General features: G+C 51.6%; 1 protein-coding gene across 1 annotated transcript in view; it reads right to left on the bottom strand.

The window, feature by feature from the left end:
- The window catches only part of LOC137361462 (amyloid-beta precursor protein-like), a gene marked incomplete at its 3' end in the record, with an annotated part of 31,553 nt that extends 19,612 nt beyond the window's left edge, over positions 1-11,941 (bottom strand). Inside the window, exons 1-2 of the mRNA XM_068026323.1 lie at positions 11,866-11,941; positions 11,560-11,727 (exon numbers count right to left, since the gene is read on the bottom strand). Of these exons, the coding sequence (XP_067882424.1) occupies positions 11,560-11,727; positions 11,866-11,941 (244 nt within the window). The remainder of the gene's footprint in view (positions 1-11,559; positions 11,728-11,865) is intronic.
- Positions 11,942-12,479: the final 538 nt, after the last annotated feature.

Here is a 12,479-nt window from a genome sequence, read left to right on the forward strand (position 1 = left end):
AGTGCATGGGAAGGGGTTTGGGTTCATTGGGATTGTGTACAGTGGGAGTGAAAGGAAAGGGCTTTGGGTCCATTGGGATTGTGTACAGTGGGAGTGAATGGGAAGGGGTTTTGGTCCATTGGGATTGTGTACAGTGGGAGTGAATGGGAAGGAGTCAGTGTCCATTGGGATTGTGTACAGTGGGAGTGCATGGGAAGGGGTTTGGGTCTATTGGGATTGTGTACAGTGGGAGTGAAAGGGAAGGGGTTTTGGTCCATTGGGATTGTGTACAGTGGGAGTGAATGGGAAGGGGTCAGTGCCCATTGGGATTGTGTACAGTGGGAGTGAAAAGGAAGGGGTTTGGGTCAATTGGGATTGTGTACAGTGGGAGTGAAAGGGAAGGGGTATGGGTCCATTGGGATTGTGTGCAGTGGGAGTGAAAGGGAAGGGGTTTTGGTCCATTGGGATTGTGTACAGTGGGAGTGAATGGGAAGGGGTCAGTGTCCATTGGGATTGTGTGCAGTGGGAGTGAAAAGGAAGGGGTTTGGGTCAATTGGGATTGTGTACAGTGGGAGTGAAAGGGAAGGGGTATGGGTCCATTGGGATTGTGTACAGTGGGAGTGAATGGGAAGGGGTCAGTGTCCATTGGGATTGTGTACAGTGGGAGTGAATGGGAAGGGGTTTGGGTCCATTGGGATTGTGGACAGTGGGAGTGAATGGGAAGGTTTCAGTGTCCATTGGGATTGTGTACAGTGGGAGTGAATGGGAAGGGGTTTGGGTCCATTGGGATTGTGTACAGTGGGAGTGAATGGGAAGGGGTTTGGTTCCATTGGGATTGTGTCCAGTGGGAGTGAAAGGGAAGAGGTTTGGGTCCATTGGGATTGTGTACAGTGGGAGTGAAAGGGAAGGGGTTTGGGTCCATTGGGATTGTGTACAGTGGGAGTGAAAGGGAAGGGGTTTGGGTCCATTGGGATTGTGTACAGTGGGAGTGAATGGGAAGGGGTTTGGGTCCATTGGGATTGTGTACAGTGGGAGTGAATGGGAAGGGGTTTGGTTCCATTGGAATTGTGTACCGTGGGAGTGAATGGGAAGGGGTTTGTGTCCATTTGGATTGTGAACAGTGGGAGTGAATGGGAAATGGTTTGGGTCCATTGGGATTGTGTACAGTGGGAGTGAAAGGGAAGGGGTTTGGGTCCATTGGGATTGTGTACAGTGGGAGTGAAAGGGAAGGGGTTTGGGTCCATTGGGATTGTGTACAGTGGGAGTGAATGGGAAGGTGTCAGTGTCCATTTGGATTGTGAACAGTGGGAGTGGATGGGAAGGGGTTTGGGTCCATTGGGATTGTGTACAGTGGGAGTGAATGGGAAGGGGTTTGGGTCCATTGGGATTGTGTACAGTGGGAGTGAATGGGAAGGGGTTTGGTTCCATTGGGATTGTGTACAGTGGGAGTGAAAGGGAAGGGGTTTGGGTCCATTGGGATTGTGCACAGTGGGAGTGAATGGGAAGGGGTCAGTGTCCATTGGGATTGTGTACAGTGGGAGTGAATGGGAAGGGGTTTGGGTCCATTGGGATTGTGGACAGTGGGAGTGAATGGGAAGGGGTCAGTGCCCATTGGGATTGTGTACAGTGGGAGTGAATGGGAAGGGGTTTGGGTCCATTGGGATTGTGTACAGTGGGAGTGAATGGGAAGGGGTTTGGTTCCATTGGGATTGTTTACAGTGGGAGTGAACGGGAAGGGGTTTGGGTCCATTGGGATTGTGTACAGTGGGAGTGAATGGGAAGGGGTTTGGTTCCATTGGGATTGTGTACAGTGGGAGTGAAAGGGAAGGGGTTTGGGTCCATTGGGATTGTGTACAGTGGGAGTGAAAGGGAAGGGGTTTGGGTCCATTGGGATTGTGTACAGTGGGAGTGAATGGGAAGGGGTTTGGGTCCATTGGGATTGTGTACAGTGGGAGTGAACGGGAAGGGGTTTGGGTCCATTGGGATTGTGTACAGTGGGAGTGAACGGGAAGGGGTTTGGTTCCATTGGGATTGTGTACAGTGGGAGTGAATGGGAAGGGGTTTGGGTCCATTGGGATTGTGTACAGTGGGAGTGAAAGGGAAGGGGTTTGGTTCCATTGGGATTGTGTACATTGGGAGTGAAAGGGAAGGGGTTTGGGTCCATTGGGATTGTGTACAGTGGGAGTGAAAGGGAAGGGGTTTGGGTCCATTGGGATTGTGTACAGTGGGAGTGAATGGGAAGGGGTCAGTGTCCATTTGGATTGTGAACAGTGGGAGTGAATGGGAAGGAGTTTGGGTCCATTGGGATTGTGTACAGTGGGAGTGAATGGGAAGGGGTTTGTGTCCATTGGGATTGTGTACAGTGGGAGTGAATGGGAAAGGGTTTGGGTCCATTGGGATTGTGTACAGTGGGAGTGAATGGGAAAGGGTTTGGGTCCATTGGGATTGTGTACAGTGGGAGTGAATGGGAAGGAGTCAGTGTCCATTGGCATTGTTTACAGTGGGAGTGAATGGGAAGGGGTTTGGGTCTATTGGGATTGTGTACAGTGGGAGTGAAAGGGAAGGGGTTTGGTTCCATTGGGATTGTTTACAGTGGGAGTGAACAGGAAGGGGTTTGGGTCCATTGGGATTGTGTACAGTGGGAGTGAACGGGAAGGGGTTTGGTTCCATTGGGATTGTGTACAGTGGGAGTGAAAGGGAAGGGGTTTGGGTCCATTGGGATTGTGTACAGTGGGACTGAAAGGGAAGGGGTTTGGGTCCATTGGGATTGTGTACAGTGGGAGTGAAAGGGAAGGGGTTTGGGTCCATTGGGATTGTGCACAGTGGGAGTGAAAGGGAAGGGGTTTGGGTCCATTGGGATTGTGTACAGTGGGAGTGAATGGGAAGGGGTTTGGGTCCATTGGGATTGTGTGCAGTGGGAGTGAACGGGAAGGGGTTTGGGTCCATTGGGATTGTGTACAGTGGGAGTGAACGGGAAGGGGTTTGGTTCCATTGGGATTGTGTACAGTGGGAGTGAACGGGAAGAGTTTGGGTACATTGGGATTGTGTACAGTGGGAGTGAAAGGGAAGGGGTTTGGGTCCATTGGGATTGTGTACAGTGGGAGTGAATGGGAAGGAGTCAGTGTCCATTGGGATTGTGTACAGTGGGAGTGAATGGGAAGGGGTTTGGGTCTATTGGGATTGTGTACAGTGGGAGTGAAAGGGAACGGGTTTTGGTCCATTAGGACTGTGTACAGTGGGAGTGAAAGGGAAGGGGTTTTGGTCCATTGGGATTGTGTACAGTGGGAGTGAATGGGAAGGGGTCAGTGCCCATTGGGATTGTGTGCAGTGGGAGTGAAAAGGAAGGGGTTTGGGTCAATTGGGATTGTGTACAGTGGGAGTGAATGGGAAGGGGTCAGTGTCAATTGGGATTGTGTACAGTGGGAGTGAAAGGGAAGGGGTATGGGTCCATTGGGATTGTGTACAGTGGGAGTGAATGGGAAGGGGTCAGTGTCAATTGGGATTGTGTACAGTGGGAGTGAAAGGGAAGGGGTATGGGTCCATTGGGATTGTGTACAGTGGGAGTGAATGGGAAGGGGTCAGTGTCCATTGGGATTGTGTACAGTGGGAGTGAATGGGAAGGGGTTTGGGTCCATTGGGATTGTGTACAGTGGGAGTGAATGGGAAGGGGTTTGGGTCCATTGGGATTGTGTACAGTGGGAGTGAATGGGAAGGGGTTTGTGTCCATTGGGATTGTGTACAGTGGGAGTGAATGGGAAGGGGTTTGGGTCCATTGGGATTGTGGACAGTGGGAGTGAATGGGAAGGGGTCAGTGTCCATTGGGATTGTGTACAGTGGGAGTGAATGGGAAGGGGTTTGGGTCCATTGGGATTGTGTACAGTGGGAGTGAATGGGAAGGGGTTTGGTTCCATTGGGATTGTGTCCAGTGGGAGTGAAAGGGAAGGGGTTTGGGTCCATTGGGATTGTGTACAGTGGGAGTGAAAGGGAAGGGGTTTGGGTCCATTGGGATTGTGTACAGTGGGAGAGAAAGGGAAGGGGTTTGGGTCCATTGGGATTGTGTACAGTGGGAGTGAATGGGAAGGGGTTTGGGTCCATTGGGATTGTGTACAGTGGGAGTGAATGGGAAGGGGTTTGGTTCCATTGGGTTTGTGTACAGTGGGAGTGAAAGGGAAGGGGTTTGGTTCCATTGGGTTTGTGTACAGTGGGAGTGAAAGGGAAGGGGTTTGGGTCCATTGGGATTGTGTACAGTGGGAGTGAAAGGGAAGGGGTTTGGGTCCATTGGGATTGTGTACAGTGGGAGTGAAAGGGAAGGGGTTTGGGTCCATTGGGATTGTGTACAGTGGGAGTGAATGGGAAGGGGTTTGGGTCCATTGGGATTGTGTACAGTGGGAGTGAAAGGGAAGGGGTTTGGGTCCATTGGGATTGTGTACAGTGGGAGTGAATGGGAAGGGGTCAGTGTCCATTTGGATTGTGAACAGTGGGAGTGGATGGGAAGGGGTTTGGGTCCATTGGGATTGTGTACAGTGGGAGTGAATGGGAAGGGGTCAGTGTCCATTTGGATTGTGAACAGTGGGAGTGAATGGGAAGGGGTTTGGGTCCATTGGGATTGTGTACAGTGGGAGTGAATGGGAAGGGGTTTGGTTCCATTGGGATTGTGTACAGTGGGAGTGAAAGGGAAGGGGTTTGGGTCCATTGGGATTGTGCACAGTGGGAGTGAAGGCGAAGGGGTTTGGGTCCATAGGGATTGTGTACAGTGGGAGTGAATGGGAAGGGGTTTGGGTCCATAGGGATTGTGTACAGTGGGAGTGAATGGGAAGGGGTCAGTGTCCATTTGGATTGTGAACAGTGGGAGTGAATGGGAAATGGTTTGGGTCCATTGGGATTGTGTACAGTGGGAGTGAATGGGAAGGGGTCAGTGTCCATAGGGATTGTGTACTGTGGGAGTGAATGGGAAGGGGTTCGGGTCCATTGGGATTGTGTACAGTGGGAGTAAATGGGAAAGGGTTTGTGTCCTTTGGGATTGTGTACAGTGGGAGTGACTGGGAAGGAGTCAGTGTCCATTGGGATTGTGTACAGTGGGAGTGAAAGGGAAGGAGTTTGGGTCCATTGGGATTGTGTACAGTGGGAGTGAATGGGAAGGGATCAGTGTCCATTGGGATTGTGTACAGAGGGAGTGAACGGGAAGGGGATTTGGTCCATTGGGATTGTGTACAGTGGGAGTGAATGGGAAGGGGTTTGGGTCCATTGGGATTGTGGACAGTGGGAGTGAATGGGAAGGGGGTCAGTGTCCATTGGGATTGTGTACAGTGGGAGTGAACGGGAAGGGGTTTGTGTCCATTGGGATTGTGTGCAGTGGGAGTGCATGGGAAGGGGTTTGGGTCCATTGGGATTGTGTACAGTGGGAGTGAAAGGGAAGGGGTTTGGGTCCATTGGGATTGTGTACAGTGGGAGTGAAAGGGAAGGGGTTTGGGTTCATTGGGATTGTGTACAGTGGGAGTGAATGGGAAGGGGTTTGGCTCCATTGGGATTGTGTACAGTGGGAGTGAAAGGAAAGGGCTTAGGGTCCATTGGGATTGTGTACAGTGGGAGTGAATGGGAAGGAGTCAGTGTCCATTGGGATTGTGTACAGTGGGAGTGAATGGGAAGGGGTTTGGATCTATTGGGATTGTGTACAGTGGGAGTGAAAGGGAAGGGGTTTTGGTCCATTGGGATTGTGTACAGTGGGAGTGAATGGGAAGGGGTCAGTGCCCATTGGGATTGTGTACAGTGGGAGTGAAAAGGAAGGGGTTTGGGTCAATTGGGATTGTGTACAGTGGGAGTGAAAGGGAAGGGGTATGGGTCCATTGGGATTGTGTGCAGTGGGAGTGAAAGGGAAGGGGTATGGGTCCATTGGGATTGTGTACAGTGGGAGTGAATGGGAAGGGGTCAGTGTCCATTGGGATTGTGTACAGTGGGAGTGAATGGGAAGGGGTTTGGGTCCATTGGGATTGTGTACAGTGGGAGTGAATGGGAAGGGGTTTGGGTCCATTGGGATTGTGGACAGTGGGAGTGAATGGGAAGGGGTCAGTGTCCATTGGGATTGTGTACAGTGGGAGTGAATGGGAAGGGGTTTGGGTCCATTGGGATTGTGTACAGTGGGAGTGAATGGGAAGGGGTTTGTGTCCATTGGGATTGTGTACAGTGGGAGTGAATGGGAAGGGGTTTGGGTCCATTGGGATTGTGGACAGTGGGAGTGAATGGGAAGGGGTCAGTGTCCATTGGGATTGTGTACAGTGGGAGTGAATGGGAAGGGGTTTGGGTCCATTGGGATTGTGTACAGTGGGAGTGAATGGGAAGGGGTTTGGTTCCATTGGGATTGTGTCCAGTGGGAGTGAAAGGGAAGGGGTTTGGGTCCATTGGGATTGTGTACAGTGGGAGTGAAAGGGAAGGGGTTTGGGTCCATTGGGATTGTGTACAGTGGGAGTGAAAGGGAAGGGGTTTGGGTCCATTGGGATTGTGTACAGTGGGAGTGAATGGGAAGGGGTTTGGGTCCATTGGGATTGTGTACAGTGGGAGTGAATGGGAAAGGGTCAGTGTCCATTTGGATTGTGTCCAGTGGGAGTGAAAGGGAAGGGGTTTGGGTCCATTGGGATTGTGTACAGTGGGAGTGAAAGGGAAGGGGTTTGGGTCCATTGGGATTGTGTACAGTGGGAGTGAAAGGGAAGGGGTTTGGGTCCATTGGGATTGTGTACAGTGGGAGTGAATGGGAAGGGGTTTGGGTCCATTGGGATTGTGTACAGTGGGAGTGAATGGGAAATGGTTTGGGTCCATTGGGATTGTGTACAGTGGGAGTGAATGGGAAGGGGTTTGGGTCCATTGGGATTGTGTACAGTGGGAGTGAATGGGAAATGGTTTGGGTCCATTGGGATTGTGTACAGTAGGAGTGAATGGGAAGGGGTTTGGGTCCATTGGGATTGTGTACAGTGGGAGTGAATGGGAAGGGGTCAGTGTCCATTTGGATTGTGAACAGTGGGAGTGGATGGGAAGGGGTTTGGGTCCATTGGGATTGTGTACAGTGGGAGTGAATGGGAAGGGGTTTGGGTCCATTGGGATTGTGTACAGTGGGAGTGAATGGGAAGGGGTTTGGTTCCATTGGGATTGTGTACAGTGGGAGTGAAAGGGAAGGGGTTTGGGTCCATTGGGATTGTGTACAGTGGGAGTGAAAGGGAAGGAGTTTGGGTCCATAGGGATTGTGTACAGTGGGAGTGAATGGGAAGGGGTCAGTGTCCATTTGGATTGTGAACAGTGGGAGTGAATGGGAAATGGTTTGGGTCCATTGGGATTGTGTACAGTGGGAGGGAATGGGAAGGGGTTCGGGTCCATTGGGATTGTGTACAGTGGGAGTAAATGGGAAAGGGTTTGTGTCCTTTGGGATTGTGTACAGTGGGAGTGACTGGGAAGGAGTCAGTGTCCATTGGGATTGTGTACAGTGGGAGTGAAAGGGAAGGAGTTTGGGTCCATTGGGATTGTGTACAGTGGGAGTGAATGGGAAGGGATCAGTGTCCATTGGGATTGTGTACAGTGGGAGTGAATGGGAAGGGGTTTGGGTCCATTGGGATTGTGTACAGTGGGAGTGAAAGGGAAGGGGATTTGGTCCATTGGGATTGTGTACAGTGGGAGTGAATGGGAAGGGGTTTGGGTCCATTGGGATTGTGGACAGTGGGAGTGAATGGGAAGGGGGTCAGTGTCCATTGGGATTGTGTGCAGTGGGAGTGCATGGGAAGGGGTTTGGGTCCATTGGGATTGTGTACAGTGGGAGTGAAAGGGAAGGGGTTTGGGTCCATTGGGATTGTGTACAGTGGGAGTGAAAGGGAAGGGGTTTGGGTTCATTGGGATTGTGTACAGTGGGAGTGAATGGGAAGGGGTTTGGCTCCATTGGGATTGTGTACAGTGGGAGTGAAAGGAAAGGGCTTAGGGTCCATTGGGATTGTGTACAGTGGGAGTGAATGGGAAGGGGTTTGGATCTATTGGGATTGTGTACAGTGGGAGTGAAAGGGAAGGGGTTTTGGTCCATTGGGATTGTGTACAGTGGGAGTGAATGGGAAGGGGTCAGTGCCCATTGGGATTGTGTACAGTGGGAGTGAAAAGGAAGGGGTTTGGGTCAATTGGGATTGTGTACAGTGGGAGTGAAAGGGAAGGGGTATGGGTCCATTGGGATTGTGTGCAGTGGGAGTGAAAGGGAAGGGGTTTTGGTCCATTGGGATTGTGTACAGTGGGAGTGAATGGGAAGGGGTCAGTGCCCATTGGGATTGTGTGCAGTGGGAGTGAAAAGGAAGGGGTTTGGGTCAATTGGGATTGTGTACAGTGGGAGTGAAAGGGAAGGGGTATGGGTCCATTGGGATTGTGTACAGTGGGAGTGAATGGGAAGGGGTCAGTGTCCATTGGGATTGTGTACAGTGGGAGTGAATGGGAAGGGGTTTGGGTCCATTGGGATTGTGTACAGTGGGAGTGAATGGGAAGGGGTTTGGGTCCATTGGGATTGTGGACAGTGGGAGTGAATGGGAAGGGGTCAGTGTCCATTGGGATTGTGTACAGTGGGAGTGAATGGGAAGGGGTTTGGGTCCATTGGGATTGTGTACAGTGGGAGTGAATGGGAAGGGGTTTGTGTCCATTGGGATTGTGTACAGTGGGAGTGAATGGGAAGGGGTTTGGGTCCATTGGGATTGTGGACAGTGGGAGTGAATGGGAAGGGGTCAGTGTCCATTGGGATTGTGTACAGTGGGAGTGAATGGGAAGGGGTTTGGGTCCATTGGGATTGTGTACAGTGGGAGTGAATGGGAAGGGGTTTGGTTCCATTGGGATTGTGTCCAGTGGGAGTGAAAGGGAAGGGGTTTGGGTCCATTGGGATTGTGTACAGTGGGAGTGAAAGGGAAGGGGTTTGGGTCCATTGGGATTGTGTACAGTGGGAGTGAAAGGGAAGGGGTTTGGGTCCATTGGGATTGTGTACAGTGGGAGTGAATGGGAAGGGGTTTGGGTCCATTGGGATTGTGTACAGTGGGAGTGAATGGGAAGGGGTCAGTGTCCATTTGGATTGTGAACAGTGGGAGTGAATGGGAAATGGTTTGGGTCCATTGGGATTGTGTACAGTGGGAGTGAATGGGAAGGGGTTTGGGTCCATTGGGATTGTGTACAGTGGGAGTGAATGGGAAGGGGTTTGGGTCCATTGGGATTGTGTACAGTGGGAGTGAATGGGAAGGGGTTTGGTTCCATTGGGATTGTGTACAGTGGGAGTGAAAGCGAAGGGGTTTGGGTCCATTGGGATTGTGTACAGTGGGAGTGAAAGGGAAGGAGTTTGGGTCCATAGGGATTGTGTACAGTGGGAGTGAATGGGAAGGGGTTTGGGTCCATTTGGATTGTGAACAGTGGGAGTGAATGGGAAATGGTTTGGGTCCATTGGGATTGTGTACAGTGGGAGTGAATGGGAAGGGGTCAGTGTCCATTGGGATTGTGTACTGTGGGAGTGAATGGGAAGGGGTTCGGGTCCATTGGGATTGTGTACAGTGGGAGTAAATGGGAAAGGGTTTGTGTCCTTTGGGATTGTGTACAGTGGGAGTGACTGGGAAGGAGTCAGTGTCCATTGGGATTGTGTACAGTGGGAGTGAAAGGGAAGGAGTTTGGGTCCATTGGGATTGTGTACAGTGGGAGTGAATGGGAAGGGATCAGTGTCCATTGGGATTGTGTACAGTGGGAGTGAATGGGAAGGGGTTTGGGTCCATTGGGATTGTGTACAGTGGGAGTGAAAGGGAAGGGGATTTGGTCCATTGGGATTGTGTACAGTGGGAGTGAATGGGAAGGGGTCAGTGTCCATTGGGATTGTGTGCAGTGGGAGTGCATGGGAAGGGGTTTGGGTCCATTGGGATTGTGTACAGTGGGAGTGCATGGGAAGGGGTTTGGGTTCATTGGGATTGTGTACATTGGGAGTGAATGGGAAGGGGTTTGGGTCCATTGGGATTGTGTACAGTGGGAGTGAAAGGAAAGGGCTTTGGGTCCATTGGGACTGTGTACAGTGGGAGTGAATGGGAAGGGGTTTGGTTCGATTGGGATTGTGTACATTGGGAGTGAATGGGAAGGGGTTTGGTTCGATTGGGATTGTGTACATTGGGAGTGAACGGGAAGGGATTTGGGTCCATTGGGATTGTGTACATTGGGAGTGAATGGGAAGGGATTTGGGTCCATTGGGATTGTGTACATTGGGAGTGAATGGGAAGGGGTTTGGTTCGATTGGGATTGTGTACAGTGGGAGTGAATGGGAAGGGGTTTGGTTCCATTGGGATTGTGTCCAGTGGGAGTGAAAGGGAAGGGGTTTGGGTCCATTGGGATTGTGTACAGTGGGAGTGAAAGGGAAGGGGTTTGGGTCCATTGGGATTGTGTACAGTGGGAGTGAAAGGGAAGGGGTTTGGGTCCATTGGGATTGTGTACAGTGGGAGTGAATGGGAAGGGGTTTGGGTCCATTGGGATTGTGTACAGTGGGAGTGAATGGGAAGGGGTCAGTGTCCATTTGGATTGTGAACAGTGGGAGTGAATGGGAAATGGTTTGGGTCCATTGGGATTGTGTACAGTGGGAGTGAATGGGAAGGGGTTTGGGTCCATTGGGATTGTGTACATTGGGAGTGAACGGGAAGGGATTTGGGTCCATTGGGATTGTGTACATTGGGAGTGAATGGGAAGGGATTTGGGTCCATTGGGATTGTGTACATTGGGAGTGAATGGGAAGGGGTTTGGTTCGATTGGGATTGTGTACATTGGGAGTGAATGGGAAGGGGTTTGGTTCGATTGGGATTGTGTACATTGGGAGTGAATGGGAAGGGGTTTGGTTCAATTGGGATTGTGTACAGTGGGAGTGAACGGGAAGGGGTTTGGTTCGATTGGGATTGTGTACAGTGGGAGTGAACGGGAAGGGATTTGGGTCCATTGGGATTGTGTACAGTGGGAGTGAATGGGAAGGGGTTTGGTTCGATTGGGATTGTGTACAGTGGGAGTGAATGGGAAGGGGTTTGGTTCGATTGGGATTGTGTACATTGGGAGTGAATGGGAAGGGGTTTGGGTCCATTGGGATTGTGTACAGTGGGAATGAATGGGAAGGGGTTTGGTTCGATTGGGATTGTGTACATTGGGAGTGAATGGGAAGGGGTTTGGTTCGATTGGGATTGTGTACAGTGGGAGTGAATGGGAAGGGGTTTGGGTCCATTGGGATTGTGTACATTGGGAGTGAATGGGAAGGGGTTTGGGTCCATTGGGATTGTGTACAGTGGGAGTGAACGGGAAGGGGTTTGGTTCGATTGGGATTGTGTACATTGGGAGTGAATGGGAAGGGGTTTGGTTCGATTGGGATTGTGTACAGTGGGAGTGAATGGGAAGGGGTTTGGTTCGATTGGGATTGTGTACAGTGGGAGTGAATAGGAAGGGGTTTGGTTCGATTGGGATTGTGTACAGTGGGAGTGAATGGGAAGGGGTTTGTTTGCTACTGTTGTGGACAGAGCTGAAAGCTGGATCATTGACTTGTGGCTGTGAATGATCCTGAGATATGGAGTGGTCACTCACTGAGCTCTCCGCAGACTTTGCGACAATGTTCCTTGGACAGGAAGTTGTTCCTGTTGCCCCCGCAGCCTCCAAAGCTGAAGGGCAAACACTTCCTGGATCGAACGTCAAAGAACCAGCGGGGCAGCAAGGCCAGACAAGGGCCAGGGTTCGCGACCTCGGAGCAGACCACTGCAGATGGTGGGGGTGGAATTTTAAAATCAGCATTCAGAGACTCACCCGCCCCCCCCAGTACCCACACCTGGAATAAACCCTCACCCCAAAACCCATCCCTCCATCCTCATCTCTCTGTGGAGACAGGTGGCTAACCCAGGTGGCCGATGAGTGGTTCTGGATATTCAACAACGTAAGGCATCACCGTCAGTCCCAAGGTGTAGGGGATCATTGGACTCACACTCTTTCTGTGTCACTCAGGGATGGAACCTGGGGCCCAGCCCCCTCAACAGGGACCCTGCTCCCATCTCTGTTACCCTGCTCTTTCCCCTGGGGGACCCTGCCCCGTCCCTGGGTCTCTGCACCCTCCCCTGGGGGACCCTGCCCCGTCCCTGGGTCTCTGCCCTCTCCCCGGGACCCTCCCTCTTTGTTGCCTCTCTCACTGAGCCCAGTCCCTCTCTAGAGTTAATGGTTTCACAGAAATATTAAACCTGCCACCAGGACAATGGTCTGACTGATGGCTTTTGGCCGAGCTCGGGTCTGTTTGTGTCTCAGAGTCACAGCACCAACTGGTTCCACACAACAAGCATTGTGTGAGGGAGCTGACTGACATCATCGTCTCACAGCAGAGAGAGACAACAGAACTTCACAAAAACACACAGAGCTCTTCCCAATGGAACAGACTGAGTCAGCAGCTGGCAAAGATAACATAGGCCGAGAGAGAGGGGGCAGGGGGAGAGAGAGAGGGCAGGGAGAGAGAGAGAGAGGGC

The sequence above is a fragment of the Heterodontus francisci genome, unplaced genomic scaffold (assembly GCF_036365525.1).
Source record: "Heterodontus francisci isolate sHetFra1 unplaced genomic scaffold, sHetFra1.hap1 HAP1_SCAFFOLD_2028, whole genome shotgun sequence".
NCBI classification, from domain to species: Eukaryota; Metazoa; Chordata; class Chondrichthyes; order Heterodontiformes; family Heterodontidae; genus Heterodontus; species Heterodontus francisci.